Source organism: Enhydra lutris, unplaced genomic scaffold (genome assembly GCF_002288905.1).
Source record: "Enhydra lutris kenyoni isolate GAN:26980312 unplaced genomic scaffold, ASM228890v2 scaffoldscaffold53, whole genome shotgun sequence".
Taxonomy (NCBI): Eukaryota; Metazoa; Chordata; class Mammalia; order Carnivora; family Mustelidae; genus Enhydra; species Enhydra lutris.
This window is the reverse complement of record NW_019154137.1, coordinates 6,158,972-6,176,610: the sequence shown is the minus strand read 5'-3', so window position 1 is coordinate 6,176,610 and position 17,639 is coordinate 6,158,972. Positions and strand designations below refer to the sequence as shown.

The 17,639-nt window shown below is 35.7% G+C and overlaps 1 protein-coding gene and 1 pseudogene across 2 annotated transcripts in view; one reads left to right on the top strand and one right to left on the bottom strand.

Annotated features, from left to right (window-relative positions):
- LOC111157205 (THO complex 2) overlaps window positions 1-17,011 on the top strand; it is a 113,308-nt gene extending 96,297 nt beyond the window's left edge. The window contains exons 33-39 of one of the 2 annotated variants that reach the window (XM_022518497.1): window positions 1,477-1,512; window positions 6,503-6,640; window positions 6,986-7,055; window positions 7,138-7,295; window positions 9,345-9,421; window positions 9,905-9,950; window positions 15,425-17,011. In XM_022518497.1, the coding sequence (XP_022374205.1) occupies window positions 1,477-1,512; window positions 6,503-6,640; window positions 6,986-7,055; window positions 7,138-7,295; window positions 9,345-9,421; window positions 9,905-9,932 (507 nt within the window). In that variant the 3' untranslated portion in view covers window positions 9,933-9,950; window positions 15,425-17,011. Of the gene's footprint in view, window positions 1-1,476; window positions 1,513-6,502; window positions 6,641-6,985; window positions 7,056-7,137; window positions 7,296-9,344; window positions 9,474-9,904; window positions 9,951-15,424 lie in introns of those variants that run through there. The other variant, XM_022518496.1, reaches the window with a different exon arrangement.
- LOC111157207 lies at window positions 14,238-16,064 on the bottom strand (annotated as a pseudogene).
- Window positions 17,012-17,639: the final 628 nt, after the last annotated feature.

Genomic DNA, 17,639 nt, shown 5'->3' with positions numbered 1-17,639 from the left:
GAGGAAGGCAGCGTCCATGTTAGGCTCACCTGGTTGGAATACGTGTCCTGACTTCCTTCAAGTCTTGTGCCAAGTATTCACTGGAGCCACTGGAGGTTTTATATTGCATTAGAAAATGAATTTTTTACATATTGGTGGACTGATATTTTTTCCTATTGAGTATTTTTATTATAAAAATATTAAAACTTCAAGGACCTAGCACTAATTTTGTAGTGTTTCAAAGTGCAAGAAAAATTTTACCCAGAAGTGCCTCACTGCTTTAAGCAGTCTTTTTTGGAGTGCAATGGTAGCTACAAGCAAATGAATCTTTTCAGCAGAATGAAGCCTATTTTTCAGCATAAATATTGAAGAATATATAGCACTGAAGACTTCCTGGATGATACAGGATAAACAAGATACCTCTGAATTCATCAAGCTTCTTGATGAGCATCATACCGATGTGTGCCTTCTAAGAAGGAATCTTGAAAGGCGTTCCATTTTAAAGTCTCCTTGGTGATCAGTTCTCCTGTAGTTGTGTATATTCAGTGAGCATGCAGCTTCTGTTGTATCTTCCCTTGGAGGTTTGTTTATACCCATTGGGTTCCCAACAAGTTGAACCTTGCGTTACGATAAAAGCAGATGTGGCATCCAATCCTACCACCCAGCAAAGAGAAACCCCAGGCATTCAACTGCAGCACAAAATCGTGGGTGTAGCCTTCTTGAAGACTCAGGGTAGCCATTCCTTGCTCCATATTTAATTTTAATTCTAAAGTCATCTAATTTCATGGAATCTTTGAATTTGCAGTACGTTGAACTTTTAAAACTGTAAGTTAACTAATTCTTCATCAAGAGCACTGTGGTGAAATACCGTAATTGATTTCTTTTTCTTTCTTTCTTTTTTTAAAGTGCTTTTTTTGTGGGAGGCATGAGATTCACCATCAGAGGCACTTTGCAAAAAAGTGACTACTCTTGTAGAGAATACATTTTGTTTTCTTGTTAATATAATGCCACTAAGTCTTTTGGCTAGGATTAAACATGTATATTTATGGTAGAGTCATAAGTAAAATTTGAAACCTCCCAATTAAAGAACAACTATGAAAATGTAAGATAATGTTCTTCCACAGTGACCTCCACTGTTTTAAACTTTCTGTGGAGGGAAAAAAGTGTTTTGCTTTCTAAAGCCTCTTAACATTACTTATAGCCTAAGTACTGTGTTATGAAAAATGTGGCATTGACATTTATCTTTAAATTATGAGCACAGAGATTTTTATTTGTTACGTTGAGTACATATAATTTAGTTTTTTTAACATTACAGTTCCATTACATGGTTTTGCTTTTGTTTTCTGTTGTTGATATTCATATAATAATTGACATCACAAGATTTATCCTCACAAGAAGTAGCTGGTTTATTTCCAGGTTACAGCCATACTTCCCAAAGTTCCTCTGGGTTCTGAGAACTATGCCAGCTCACCTGTCATCTCCATTCATTTTCTACAGGACAGTCTCATCGAACTCAAGGAGTCTTCAGCAAAGGTTTGAGTCTTTTAAAATCATCATGCCTAAGTAAAACAAAAAAAAAATTCTTCATTTATTTAATAGATACCTTCACCCTAGTAAATTCAGTAAGCTAGTGAATAACCTTTAAAATACCTATCACAAACTGAAACAATGGATGACAGCGGTCCCTTTTAAGGAGATTGTTACCAAATGCGTGTAATGTGGCAATATTTCTATAATCTCTCTTTGCTTGCTGTGTAATGCATTATCTTTTTATGCTTCAAAATCTGGAAATAAGTTTAAGGTTTGGGGAAGGGGCTGTTGGTTTGTTTTGGGGAGTAAGCTTATTTAATTTCTCGAAACAAATCTGTCAGGTTGTTTTCTGACTTTTTTAGACAACCCAAAAGACCAGAAAAGAAATTTGATGCATTCACATACTGTTCTAAAAACTGAGCCCATCTCAATCCATAAAACTCTTTCTCTTGCCTCTGCTGAGCTACCTTTTTGGTAGTTGTAGCAGAATATTAAGAAATCGGGTTAATGTCAACTAATCATTCTCTTGGCGGGGAATACTCAACTTGATGATCGTGTTTACATGCCAGTATTAATTCTTGCCTATTACTCTACTTTCTTGAGTATTCTTCTTCTAAAAATAATGTGCAGTTTGTGTATCTTATTACAGAGTTCACCTCATTATTGTAGTTGAATTGTCCATTGTTCATGTTATTTTGTCTACTTATTATGAAATTTGTACCTTCTTTCACTTTGATTTTCTACTTTGCCTCCTCTTATATCTGCTAAGTATTATCTCTTCCTGGTGAACCAATACAAAATGAAATTTTGAAACGAAGGCAGTTGACATTACAAACTGCTTTTAGATCTGTAGTTTTATAATGAAATGTCTGTGGATATTGGGCAATAAGCACTAATTTTTCAATAGTTTAGGTTAGCTAATGTGCCTTTGTCCTGGAATTGTAGCATTGTTTTTAGAATATACTGTATTAATCAAAAGAGTATTAGCTGTACTGTGTGAATGCTTTCTTTTAAAGTAAAACTTTTTATTGGCTAAATTAAGTATGTATTGCAATACAGTTGGTTTTCATAACCAGTTTGGGATTGTGTATGTCAGTTTTAAACATCAGTGGCTTGTATGGGCTATTTTAAATTCATGGGTTAACAATGTTACCTGGGGAGTATTTATTTCCTGAAACATACTTTGAAGCAGTTTGAAACCTGCTGTTACAGTTAACTGGAATTTCTCATCAGTGATGGAAATTATGGTTTCTTACATTTGTGAAAGCCTTTTGAAAATAAAACATGTGAGATAAACACGTTATTTCATTTCATGCTCGTAACAGTGCTGTGAGGTAGATAGGGCAGGAGGGTAGTGTCTTTTGGACAAATAAGAAACTAAAAAAGTTCTTGATCTTTTCCCAGTGGCACATAACTTGTTTGTAGTACCAAAACTTGGACTGAAATTAAGGTTCCTCAAGTATTCTTACCAGAATGAAAAAAAAAATTGCAAAAAAATGTATGGTTCCTTGATTCTTTTTTTTTTTTAAGATTTTATTTATTTATTTGACAGACAAAGATCACAAGTAGGCAGAGAGACAGTCAGAGAGAGGAGGAAGCAGGCTCCCTGCTGAGTAGAAAGCCTGATGCAGGGCTCCATCTCAGGACCCTGGGATCATGACCTAAGCCAAAGGCAGAGGCTTTAACCCACTGAGCCACCCAGGCGCCGTGGTCCCTTGATTCTTAGCACCCATTTCAGCAGTAGTTGGAACGGGTTCCTAACTCCTTTAGTGTGTTTGCCTTGTTTTTAAAATTATAATGTTTTAAGTCAGTCTCTTTATTCCCCCTTTGAAAAAAGATAGTGATTTTCTGGTATTTAAAATTCAGTAGACTTATTCCACATTCAGCCAGAAATTTTTGAAAATGGCACTGAATGCACTTGTAAAAATCATGTGATTCATACCACTTTTCAGATCCTTAGGGCTCAGTATAGTTAACTCGGTGATATGATTAGGTGTTACAACTATTTGAAATGAACTCTTAAGCCTTTGGAGTTTGGTAAAGTATCCACAGATTACTGGTCTGCATTTTTATATGTCTAGGAAGGTTCAATAGCATATGAATGTCTTAGGAAAAAAAACATTACCAGACTTTGAGTGATCTTTAAAATTGACAATCTATATCCCTCACTGTTTCTGGGGTAGCTTTTACTTTTTAGAGGATTTGAATGATCTGTGTCTATTTTTTTTCATGTTCTGTTGTCAATTGTACATATAAAATTGTTTCTATGCTTTAATTTTTTAGTTAATGCTTTTTCCCTGGGATCTTTTTTTTATTACATTATTATTTTCACTTTCTAATCCATGGTAAAAGTAATACGTAGATTTAGCCTTTCAAGTGGGATTTGTTAACGGGAGAAAAATCTAGCTTAATATCCAAATCTTTTCTGTCTGTGTGCCTTCCACCCCCAATTTCCAATTGGCGTATTTCCAGTTTGGTCACTCATGTATTCAACTAGCAAACCTAGAAGCTACATTTGATGAAGGAAGTGTGAAAAGCATTTTCCTTTACCCATGCCTCTCTGTAATTGAGGAGAGCAACAGTGACCACTTGAAACAATTCAGGTTTTAATTCTGTTCATCATCTTAAAACAAGGATTTACAATCAAATGGAAACCTACAAGTGAGACCATCTTTATATACTGTAGCTTTAATAAAGTCGGTATAGTAGTGTTAACAGATTTTGAAAATCAGTCATGTTTTTGGACTTATTGATCCCAATGTTAAGAATAAAAGCAAATCAAAAGCAAAATCCATCAACATTATATGCCGATCAATTTAACAAATCATTCATTTTGTTTGGCAAACGTGTATTGAGTACTCGGTTGTGTATAAGGCACTAGGAAGTGTGTTAAAGTAGAAAAAACAAGCTTCCATGCCATACTGGAAACTGTTATGGACAAATATAAGTGACATGAAATTAATAGAAAATGCCTGTCACAAAAAAAAGGTTAATATAAAATAATAAATATAGGAATGCACCAGAAAGTGAGTTGAAAGTGAGTTGCAGAGTTCAGAGACAATTGAAGTGCTGATGGCTTTTGAGCTGTCTTTGAAAGCTAGTAGGATTTTAAGAGATTAAGAGAGATGTGAGTGACTATTCTGGTGAAGAGAACTGCTGGAAAGGATAGTGTTAGGGAGCCAGTCAGTGGTAGCCACAGCATAGAGTGCATTGGGTTGCCCCATAGTAGGATATAATTGTACAAAGATTGTGAAGAGGTTGGAAGTACCTAAGCTAAGGAGTATGCATTTTATTCTGTAGGCAGTGAGAGATTGCACGTTACTGTGGAAGAGTCTTGTGATCAGAACTATTCTTAGAAAGGTAGGAAGAATGAATAGAATTAGGTACATTTCTAAAGTAAGAATATATAAGTTTCTCAATTCCTTGCAATACAGAATTCAAGTTAGGCACAATTAAAAACTTCATTCTTGAGTACTGTGTGTGTGCATGTGCACGTGTGTGCATGCGTATGCTTGTGTGTACTTATTTGTAATCACACCCCCTTTTTTCTTTTATCAGGAGAATTAAGCAGTACTTCCCTTAGAGAAATCTTTGCGTATTGTAGGAATATATTATTTCTTTTGTCTTATCAGTTTCATAAGTAATATTAACTTAAGATATAAATAAACCTCACAATTAGAAAATCTTGAAGTGTTGTATAGGGCATTAACCCAGCAAGAGTACTATTTGGACGAGCACTTTTATGACTGTTTCTCATTCTTTTGCTCTTTGTTGTTAATAAACATTTTGTCTATTTCAGTTGATCATCAACTTTTAAACATTGACATTTTAAAGAATCTACTTCTGCATTGCTATGGCAGTATTTCTCAGCCAACTGAATTGAAAATATTTGATGGTGTTAAAAAATAAGTGTTTCTTTAATTTTCAAACTGATGGTCTTTTTTAAATGTATTCCTTTGAATACAAAGGATTTCCTCATGTAAAACTATTTGGCTTTTGACTCACTATTTGTTTTCATTCCTAAGGTATATCTAGGATTGTGTAGTTAATGTAATGAGTTATATTTCATATTCTGCTGCCTATTACTTGTAATGTCTTAAATTGAACATAAGCTTGTAGCACAGTTATAAATCCTGTAAGGATAGGTATCTGATTACTTCCTTAATGTTTTCTTTTATACTAGATTTCCATATTTACAACTTGCGTAAGTTATTAAGGTTGTCTCTTAATTATTTAGGTAGCACATCCTTGATATTTGGCTGTTTATTGTCTGTGGGCCTTTTGAAACAATAGGCAGATATCAGTTCATCATTTTTCAGTCTCTGAGTTTTTATTTTTAATCATCCTCAGGTGACCAAATGGTTTTCTGAGCTCCTTAGAACCAGTGAGACAAATTTTGCAGTCCATTGTGATTATTTGGTAGAAATTGGAGTGCTTTCAGAAGTAGAGAATATGCAGCCTTTATATTTACAAAAAAAATTTAGGATAATGTATGCATGGTATATGCTGAGGCAAAGAAGACTTATTAGTAAAGTCGTGGTGAGGTTTTATTTTATACTTTGGCTCACTGTCATCAGTTGCCTTGTAAGTGGATGGTAAAACTATTTAAAATTTTCCTGATTGTGTAGAGGTTTGTATCTTTTTTTTTTTTTTTAACAGTAAGAGAGTTCAGTCATTATTTTTCACATATGGACTCCTATAGTGGTGTTTACAGATCTTTACAATAGAGTTATAAAAGCCTCCAGTAAGTCTCAGTCTCATTCAAGACCGAATGAACTGGTTGAGTTTAAATGAAAATTTTTGTAAGGCCAAGAATTGAAGTCTTTGCATAATTTGTGCCATGCTTTTATTTCACCTCTTGTAATCCAGACAGCTGACCAGTTTTGACTTTGGGTCTAACTACCAATTGTCTTTTCATTAAATAAAGAATCAAGCAGATGATGCCGATACTGGAAAACTAATAATCTTTAGTAATATTGCCTTAATTTAACAGCTCTACATTAATCATACTCCTCCACCACTGTCCAAGAGTAAGGAGAGAGAAATGGACAAGAAAGACTTGGACAAGTCGAGGGAAAGATCCAGAGAAAGAGAGAAAAAAGATGAAAAGGACAGGAAAGAACGGAAAAGGGTTTGTAATTTTTTAAAAACTAGTTTGGAAAGTCATTATATTGTGTATGATAGTGTGTTTTTGCCTTTTTTAAAGTACTAGGTTGTTGCATGGCAGGCTGTTATTTGGTGTTTTAACTGGTATTTTCACCCTAAAATGTGTTTGAATTGAATCTTCTACAGTAGTAAGGATCTTCATTCAGCCTAACAATCTCTACCAGCTCTGCTTGTCTTTCTTGTCATTTTGCAATGTGAAAGGACTGACAATACTCTCCAATGCTAGTTAGCTGTGCCCTTGTATAAAAGTAGTATTTTAAAACAAAAACATAAACTCTTGATCAATGTAGTTCACAATTCTTGGTTCTAGGATCATTCAAACAATGACCGGGAAGTGCCACCAGACTTAGCCAAGAGGCGAAAAGAGGAAAATGGAACAAGTAGGTAGATTTATTAATGCTTTCAAAGCTGTCGTCAAACTGAACTGGAAAAGGCTTTCATGATTTTCTTTTATACTTTTAGTGGGGGTTTCAAAACACAAAAGTGAAAGTCCATGTGAGTCTCCTTATCCAAATGAGAAAGACAAGGAAAAAAATAAGTCAAAATCTTCAGGCAAAGAAAAAGGTGGCGATTCTTTTAAATCTGAAAAGATGGATAAAATCTCCTCCGGTGGCAAAAAGGTAAATTAGGGAAACAGTAGAACAAAAGGCTTTTTCTTAAAAATTGACTCTTGAGTATTTAGCAAATATTGAGTTAATTTGATAATCAAATAGTCTTTGCTTAATTATTTGAGGGTGGGAAGAGGAGGCAGTGGGGGAGGGTTATCTGGGGGGAATTCCAGCCAATTGGGTCCCAAATTACGGGGAGTAGAATTAGTTTATCTCTGAAATTCCTTTTCTCTCCATTCCACCCCCACCTGCTTCTATTCATTGAGCTTTACCCTTTACCCTTTCTTTTTGTGTTTTCTTTTATTCCTCCTCGCCAGCAGTGTTTTGGTTTCTTTACATTCATAAGATTAAAATATGGTCATGTGTACTCTTTCTCCCTGATCATTACATTGTCATAAAGTCTTTATTAATTGTGATTTTTAAAACATTTTATAACATTTTCTCCTAATAAACTTGTGTGTTTGTAACTAGTATTTGATTTTCAAACTAAGTATAATGTGCATTTTCTTAGAGACTCATGGATGATATTCATAATACATTTCATGCATCTGCCATAAAGTAGGCAAGTCATTACTACTAAGGTATAAAGTGTTTCAAAAGCATTATTGTATATACATAGTCATAGTTCTTAAAAGCAGTTTTGGAAAATTATAAGGTAATCATTTTAAAATTTCTCAGTGCTTTGGGGCGCCGGGGTGGCTCAGTCGGTTAAGCTTCCGACTCTTGATCTCAGCTCAGGTCTTGATCTCAGGGTTGTGAATTCAAGCCCTGCCTTGGGCTCTATCCTGGGCATGGAGCCTACTTAAAAAAAAAAATTTCTGTATGTTTTAAAAGTGATGCTGCTCCTTTTAAATAAGTGTTTTTAAATTGAGGTAAAATTAACATAACATAAAAATAGCCATTGTAAAATGTACGATTCCGTGGCATTTAGTATATTTACAGTGTTGTGCAATCATTATGTCTATCAAGTTCCAAAACATTGTCATCACCCCAGAGAGAAACCCCATACCCATTAAGCAGTCATTCCCCATTTCCCTCTCCTTTTAGCTCCTGTCAGCTACTAATTTGCTTTCTGTCTCTATGGGCTTACCGGTTTTGGATATTTTATGTAAATGGAATCACATAATAATGTGGCCTTTTGTGTCTGACTTCTTTCATTTAGCATAATATTTTGAGATTCTTCCATGCCGTAGCATGTATCAGTACTTCCATTTCTTTTTATGGCTGAATAATATTCCATTATATGCATATACCACATTTATTCATCCATTTTTCAGTTGATGGGACTTTTTTGTTGTTTCCCTTTGGCTGTTGTGAATAGTGCTGCTATGAATGTTCATGTGCTGCTCTGAAGTGTTTGTTTGAAGACCTGTTTTTAGTTCTCTTGTGCGTATACCCAGGAGTGGAATTTCTGGGTTATATGGTAATGCTATGTTTAACTTTTTGAGGAACCAACAAACTTTTCCACGGTAGCTGGACTGCTTCTATTTTACCAGCAATGTATGAGGGTGCCAGTTTCTCTAAATCATTGCCAACGCTTGTTATTTTCTGTTTTTTTTTAATTTTTATTAAATTTTTTTTTATTATAGCCATCCTAGTGGGTGTGAAGTGGTATCTCATTGTGGTTTTGTTTTGCATTTCCTTAATGACTAATGATGTTGAGCATCTTTTCATGTGTTTGTTGGCCATTTGTATATCTTCTTGGGAGAAATCTGTTTAGATGCTGTGGCCATTTTTAAATTGGATTGTCTGTCTTTTTGTTGCTCTGTTGTAAGACTTCTTTATATAGTCTAGATACTAGACCTATATGAGATGTATGATTTGCAAATATTTTCCCCCATTCTGTACATTGTATTTTCACTTTCTTGCTAGTGTTCTTTGATGCATGAAAGTTTTTGTTTTTGACGAAGTCCAATTTTTTTCTTTTGTTGCTTGTGCTTTTGGCATCATTAAATATGTTTTTGAAGAAAAATGTATGACTGGTGGGTGATAAAAAGGGATTTGGAGCTGATTTTTATATTTGGTTTTCCCTTCCCAAACTAATTCCACCATTCCTTATAGGAGTCCAGGCATGATAAAGAAAAGATAGAAAAGAAAGAGAAACGGGACAGTTCAGGAGGAAAGGAAGAGAAGAAACAATATCCTTTTCATCTTATTGGAGTTTTTAATCAGTATAATGGAAAGCTTTGATACTGGTCATGTTTAGAATTGTACCCTTGTAGTATGTAGTCTGAATAAAGTTTAAGGGCTTATTAGCTTTTAAATAGTCTCTTCAATTAACCCTCTCAAATGTACGAAATGCGGAAGTGGGAGACTTGATGCATTTTTTTTTTTTTAAACTTCTGTGGTGACTGTGAGGTTGTTTTATGCCGTCAGGGGATTTCAATTCTCTCTGGTTGTATTACTACTGAGAGGAAGAAAGGGAACAGGGAGTCCCTTGGGCCGGGGGCATGGGAATTAGAAGGGCAAGATGATGCAGCAGATGAGCAGAGCTGGTGGAAGTTGAGGCTACCAGGCTGGTCAGAGCCAATTAGGCCTGCAAACTGAAGGACTGCACTAAAAATTGAGACACCATTCCTTTTTTTTTTTTCAAAGTTGTTTTCCCTTAATTTGTCATCTACTCATAAGTCCTCGGACAAGCACAGATAATGAAGACTTTCAATCAAGGTGAGTGTTTTCTCACCTCCTTTCATTTAAAGATAGAAATATGAAACAAGGTCTGATAATGTTGAAGAAACTAGATACATTTTGCAAGATGCAACTTGAATTTTGCACCTAACTCTTAATGACCAGGTCTTCAGGTACAGATGCAAAACAAGATTCACAGTTATTTTTAAGCTGCTTTCATCTTAAGCTTGCTGATTAGCCATGCAGGGGTTTTTTGTTTGTTTGTTTGTTTGTTTTGTTTGTTTGTGTTTTTTTAGCACCAAGATGTATTTAAGAACATCTGGCTTTCTCTTCACCACTCATTTCCAACTTCTCTGGATAATTAATCACCTTTTTTTTTTTAAAGTACTTATAGCCTTGTGGGTGGTGCTGATATCTGCACTTTACAGGTGAAGGACCTGAGACTCTGAGGGCTTAAGTTGAAGAGGCTAGCAGAGGTATTAGCTGACAGAGCCAGTATTCACAACATAGGTTTTCTTGCCCTTTAGTGATCTCTGTTCCTCTTTTTGCCTTTTCCTGCAAATGTGTTATCAAGAAATTTTTGTTCTAAGTTTTTATGCCTCATTTGCTACCACAGGCCATGTTTTGCAAGGCCTGAAAATATGGTCTGTGCTTTTCGTTCTGGAATTTAAAATATGCAACTTCGTTTTCAAGGTAATTCTGCCTTGTATGAGATTTAAAGTGTCTAACCATCTTAAATAAATTGTGTACAGTAGTTCACTTTTAGTGAAGAGAGTGTTCAGAACTTAAGATAGTTTTTTTGAGTACTCAGATCATCATCTGAATAGCTCTTGTTTGGTGATGCTTTAGGATTATTGAGGTTTATAGGATGATTTACCCTCTACATTTAATTGAGATGGCTGTATTTGAAGTTGTCAACTCTTTTATAGCCCATTTTCTTGCTTCCTTATTAGCTATCATTTCTTAATGATATAAAGTATACTTTATATTCACCTCTATATACTATATAAAGTATACTTGCTGTCTCCACCCTCCCCCTAATATTATTTCCTGCTGCTTTTTATGAAACCAGAGAGATAACTAAGGCTATTTACAGTTGTTTAAATTAAGAGTCAGAAATGCGTGAGAGCCCATTTTGTGTAAGGGTATGAGTTTTAGGGTATGGATTTTGTCCCATTTATTTTGGCTGCAGAACAGGCCACCTGGGTAACATCCTAACAAGTGGTGTGTGCCTTTTCAGTTTTGTTATTCTCTGCTTGTTATCTAAGTAGTAGAATAGGCTAAATGAGAATTATGAGAGAACACTTAGAATTGAGTAGGTTTTCTTGAAAACCTTTAGAAAGATTGCCCATTCCTCAGATCTAGCAAACTAGCTGCCTTCCCTAGCAAACTATAAACTCTTCATCTCCTTTTTTTATTCTTCACTTTACTTTCTTTTATTTTGGCATTTTGCTTTTTACTTCTTGCTTTCACATGGTCTCCTTATTAAAGAAAGCAAAAAACCTACTACTTACATCTTCATTAGGAATGGGTCAACCATTGTGACAGACCACTTTCACTATGATTTTATATATTCTCTCTTTACTTAGTACCTAAATATTATTCTTTGGTATGTGAAGGTTTTACTACAGATTTCTTTTGAGTTCTTATTCACATGGGCCATGGATTTGTATTTTACCTCTTCTGATAAGCTTTCAGGACCAAAGGCATGAAAAGACTGGTTTGGGTATTAAATGTTAGATTAGTGGTCTTGTAGCAAACCTTCTCAATTCAGATATCCTTTTCAGATATATTTGGCTTGATGTTCATACTGTTAAATTTTTTCCTGACAACCACATCCTGTACTTTATCCTTGGGTAGACTCTTAATTTTTTTGAGGCTCTGGTTGATTTTTCCTTCTTCTGGCTGTTCTGGCTGCCTCCTTCTATTTGGGTACATTCTAGGATTGGTCAGGTCTTTCTCTTGTTCTTCTTGATCCTTTAGAAATCTCATCATTTCTGATTGGCACCATTTACTTTTAGGCTACTTCAAATCTGCTGCTCCCTTTTTAAGTTATTTTACATTCTACATAAAAGAGAGCTGCCGCATAGTGTCACATTTCCATGATTCTGAGATGTTATTAATTGTAAGATCCACTGTTGGTTTCTAGAACTTTTTTTTTTTTTTGAGCAGAGTGGATAGGGAAATGACATTGATTTGTAAATATTGCCCTGATTTCAGGAAAATTAAAATGATCACATTAGAGATAAGAAAATATAATATATAAATGTGACCCAGATTAGATTGCTTCCAAAGTCTTCTGTTGTCTTTTCCTATCTCATGATTTTTAGTTGAAAAATCCTTTCTCCTTGTTCTCTAAATCTTCTGTTACTTATTATTGGTAATGTTTTTGTCCAAATTGATCTTTCCTCTCCTTGAGTTAGTCTCTTGAACACTACTGGTTTCTGTGCCTTTAACTTTTTCCCCTAGTTTAATCTCTAAAAACTCCTGCCAATTGAAATTTTTCTCTTTGAACCAGGTTCCATTAGCATCTCAATTTTAATTTGATATGTGTGGTCCTCTGTGAGTGTCAGGTTTTAGCTAACCTTTGAGAGTCCTTTTGTGAACCAGATGCTGTACTGAGACTTGGCTCCCAGACTGAGAAGCTCAGTCTTCTTGGACTTTGATTCTTGATTTCAAAGAACATTAGCAGTTAAGCTCTATCCTACCCATATGTATTTGTGGTATACTACATTCCTGTTCTAATCCTCCGCTCCAGTGAGGCCTAATCTGTTTTGCAGGTCCTTCTCTTACCTCCGGTATCATAGGTGTAACCTAACTCTTTTATCCTTTAAACCACATTCTGCCCAAGGGCAAACTCTCAGCCCCTGGGCAGAATGTGGCTTGTTAAATGTACTTTCTTGGCCTCACATAATATTTAACTTTGTTTTAATCAATATGATAAAGTCCAAATTTCAGTTTCTCTTGAAGAATTGGAACATCTGGCGACTCTGTGTCCAATTTCTGCATGGTAACAATCAGCTGGGCACCCTAGGTGCTGCTCCCCTTACATAGAGAATGGGTCTTTTTTTTATTTAATAGTTACCTCAGTCAGTCCCCACCCAGCTTACTTCATTTGTTTACATTATATACTAGCCTCTGTAAACCATTGATTTTGCAGTTCCTGTTCTGAACCTTTTTTCTTCAGTCCATACTTGGAAACTGACCTCCTACATGCTCAAAGATTGCTTATTTTAGGAATGTGTCACCATGGTGAAGCACAGTCCTAGGTCCTGGTAATACCCGTTGTGGAGGGGGGGAGTGTTAAGTTTCTTTCTTAGTTTCCCATTGCTTACATGTGGGCATGTCAGCTTGCCTACAGAGTCTCAGTCACAGATTCCTGTGTAATATATGGGTATGTTACATATCCCTCTTCTTAGATTGTGATCTTGTTGAAGGCAGAAACTTCATCCTTTCCTTTTAATCAAACAACCAGGTATTTTTCTTTATTGCCTGCTATGTTTCAGATACTCAGTTAACTCTACAGGGAGAGCTATGTGCAGAAGTATTATGTATATCTCTTTGGGATTGATGAGAAAGAGCACTGGACTTTTTTTTGCCCTCAAAGTTCACTGATAGCATTTGGTAGTATCCTGTTTAAGAAGAGGTTGCTTTGTGTGTTACAGCATATTTTTGAGGGCGGGTTTATTTTGCTTTCATTTAGGTCTGTATGTAGTAATCATTAAATGCATTTGAAAGTTTTGTTAGGAGATTGAAATGATAGACACAAACTATTTTTCTCTTCATTTCCATCATTTATACTCTTCAGTGGGTGTGCATTCTTTGCACTGATATTCATAGGTTACCAAAAAGTTGGACAGAATAGGAGGAATTTTTTGTTTTCTTTCTCTCTCTTAGGGTAGACCAAATATTCACTAGGTGCTGTGCTGGTTATTAGGATTTAGGCATAAGCACCTAGAAAAGGGCTCCCATGCCACATTTATCCCGGAGTATGACTATCCCTTATTCATGCTTTTATCCTGAGAGGGACCCGTAGGTTTGCTAAGATTGAGTTCAACAGAATCCCAGTTTTAATTCTTTGTTACATTTATCTACATGGACCATCTCAGGAAGTATGTTTACTATGATAAGAATTCCTAGGTAGCAGTAGTATAAGGAGAGTAAATGATGGAGTAAAGTGGAATTAAGATGGCTATCCCTATGTCTTTCTCCTATATCTACTTTCTTCTTCATAAATGTTCATTTGACTTTTTAACTGTCAGCTTCATCCATATATGCCTTTCTATTGTGTGTGTGTGTGTGTGTGTGTGTGTGTGTGTGTGTGTGTGTGTATGTGTGTAATAGGATCACAAAATCCTGATAACTTCAGAAACTGATGGAAATGAAGGGAATCCGATTCTCAGATGCCTCCTTTGAGGTGAAGACACTTAGCCCAAAGCAATCTTATTAATTCTTTGGGCCTGTGTTTTCTAGTTTCTCTAAAAAAAATTCTGTTGCCATCAAGAGGGCTCCTTTATGAGGAATCTGTGTGCTATTGAAACATTTCTTAGGATCTTTTTGGTGAATTTGATCATAAAATTAGAATATGTGTGTGTTTATAAGGGCATACCTTAGATAAGAAGACTGAATTTATATTTGCTTTTCTTCTCTATTTTGATCAGTGGTCTAGCTGTACTTTTCTCCAGACCACTCTACTTTTCAGACTTGGTTCTTGCTGTCACAGCTCTGTATAAAGTAACATCATTTGAAACTAGCTGCCTCAGCTCTGAGAGCATGCTCTTCAAGGGCATTTCGTGCATAGTTTTCTGATGCCCAGGAGGAGGGTGCGGTAGAACCTAGGGAAATTGCAACCTTACTAATACAACAGGGCCAATTTCTAGGGGGGACAGTTGGGGGAGGGAGGAAGAAAACCTCAGGATGTCCTGCCCAGCCAGATAATACCTAGTAGAAGGTGATGTTTTTAAAGGTAATCTTGTTTCTGCAAGCACAGTATTACCAGTGCAGTTGATAGCACTGATAGAGATGTCTAGGATGGAGGACAGCCAGCTCTGACCCAGCCTGAAGTAGAAGCCCTGTGAAACTAAGCAGTCCTAAGTATGAAAAAGATCTGTGTTATCTCTTGGATTTAGCACCTGTGCTTTCTTATTTATAGAATAAATAGCACATTTTTAAAAAATTAGAGTAGCACATATTTAAAAAAATAGTTAAGAAAACAATAACCTTAGGAGAATGTTCCAGGTAATGTGGTATAAACGCATTGTTAATGAGAAGAAAATATTACTCTGCTAGAAGATAGAGTCCTGAAGGCTGAGTTTGGCACTGTTTCATCACTATATGACTTTTCTTCTTGATGGCAGTTCTTTCTGAAGTTCACTGAAGTTGGGGCGGTTTTCAAGTTTGTAATCCCAACACTTCAACACTGTATTGGTAAATACGCTCTGGACACTGCTGAGAGACTGACATCCAGTATCTTCTTTCCACTTGCTCTTGTGCCTGCTGATTTGTCATTCCAGGGTGTGGACAGACCCCTAAGCTGAAGGTCTCCCAGAGGAGGATGCCAAAGCTCCATGCGTCACTCTCAGAACGATATCTCCCATAATTAAGAGCTTCTGGTGCTGTCCATTTAATGGGAATCTGCTTTAAGTCAGAAGATGAATACACACCACCATCCTCTTGACGAGACATTCCAAAGTCACTGATTTTCAGAACATTATTTTCACCTCCAGGCAGTTTCTTGCAGCAAGGTCCCTGTGTATACAATTTTTACCCGAGATTCGCCATCCAGAAGCAGCATCCAATGAAAATTTCACTAACTGTTATAGTTCATCCTTCTTTCTCAGAAAGGAGAGGAAATCGCCTCCTGGAACCAGTTTTTAATGATATAGATAGGCTGTATTTGTGTGCGAACTCCTATAAGTTTGACAATATCGGGATGGTGATACTGCTTGAGGATTTTGGCTTCTTGTAAAAATTTTAATTTCAGTTCCTGGGAAAGATCATCTTTACATGTTTTAATGGCAACAGCAGTTTTGTCCCTTAATGTGCCCTTAAGTATGTCAGCAAAAGTTCCCTTGCCCGGTAATTCTACTGTGACATCATCATGATTGAGACCCCCATTTCTTATTCTAGTTATGGCCATACTGAAATCATGATACTCTTTATGCAACACTTTCTTTTTTCTTTTGCTTTTGCGATTTAAAAAATTGAGATAAAATTTACATAACAAAATTTGCAATTTTAAAGTGGTTTTTAATTATATTCACTATGTTAATAGCCATCACCACTAATTCCAGAACATTTCCATCACCCCCAAAAGAGACCCCATACATATTAGCAGTCACTCCCAGTTCTTTCCTTCCCCTCCCCTGGAAACAACTAATGTACTTTCTGTTTCTATGGATTTACCTGTTTTGGACATTTCATAAAAATGGAATCATGCAATATGTGGCCTTTTGTATCTGGCTTCTTTCACTTAGCATCATGTTTTCAAGGTTCATCCATGTTATAGCATGTATCAGAACTTCATTTCTTTTTATAACTGCGTAATGCTCCATTGTATGAATGTGTACCACATTTTGTTTATCCATTCATCAGTGATGGACAGGAACAATGATTTTTAAGTATTAAAATTGTAAGTTCAACATTAGTGTATCCACAGTTATAATTGATAATGTCAAGTTTATACATGGTGTGAACAGAATGCTGTATAGAAATGATGTGTAAATTATTTGCCAGCATTTCATGCAAGTGTGATTACTTCCCAAGGCCCTTCTAGCTCTGGTTTTATGAAATATGTGAATGTAGTATTTTCATCAATAAAGTTTAATGCTTTAAGCATTAGTTTAAAATTTGAATGAGAACAATGTTAGGCAGATATGAAGTTATTTGCCACATGTTGTAATGATCATGTTTTGAATTTATTTCAATATGCAGTATTTGAAAATGTCAGTACATAAAGGAAAGGAAATGAGTATAATTAAGTCAATATATTTTTAAAGCAATTTTTATAATTTAGCAGACATTGCATCTTAATATAAGTCACTATTAAAATCGTCCTTGTGAAAAATGTGATGTCATTTTTCTTTTTTTTTTTTTTTTTTGATCATGTAAAATTGGTTCCTTTTCATTGCTCTGTGTTCTGTTTACGTTTGACAAGCTATTGCTTGCCCCTGTGGAATATTTTCTTGTTTCTCTTTCATTTTATCCTCCCTCCTCTCCCCAACTTCTCCCTCTCTCACAGACAAAATATTCAGTGTTTTTTTTTTTTTAAACTCCTCCTAGCATGCCTATCTTTAATGGTTTCTGAGAGAGGGGGAAGTGATGAGAAATACACAAATATTTCATTCTTATCTAGGGACTTAATTCAAGCCTTTGTTATTGATAGAACTCATCGATTTTTCTTTGTTTCTTAAATCTTCCTTCTTTCCTTCCTTCTTATTTTCCTTCTTTCCTCCCCTCCATTCCTTCCCTCCCTGGTTTCTCCTTCCCTCTCTCTGCCCCTTCTTTCCATACCCCCCTTCCCTTTCTTTTCCCTGTGTCCTTCCTTCTCTTCTTCCTTTCTTATCTATCAATATAATCACTTTGTTTCTTTCAGGTGAGATTGGAATGAAATTGTTCAGCTGTGACCAGAAATTAATTTTCCTGAGTAGATTGCCGAGAATTATGAATCAAGAGGGCCCATTTGCATCTTCTTAAGTTATTCAGTTATCTGCTTTATTGCTCCATGCC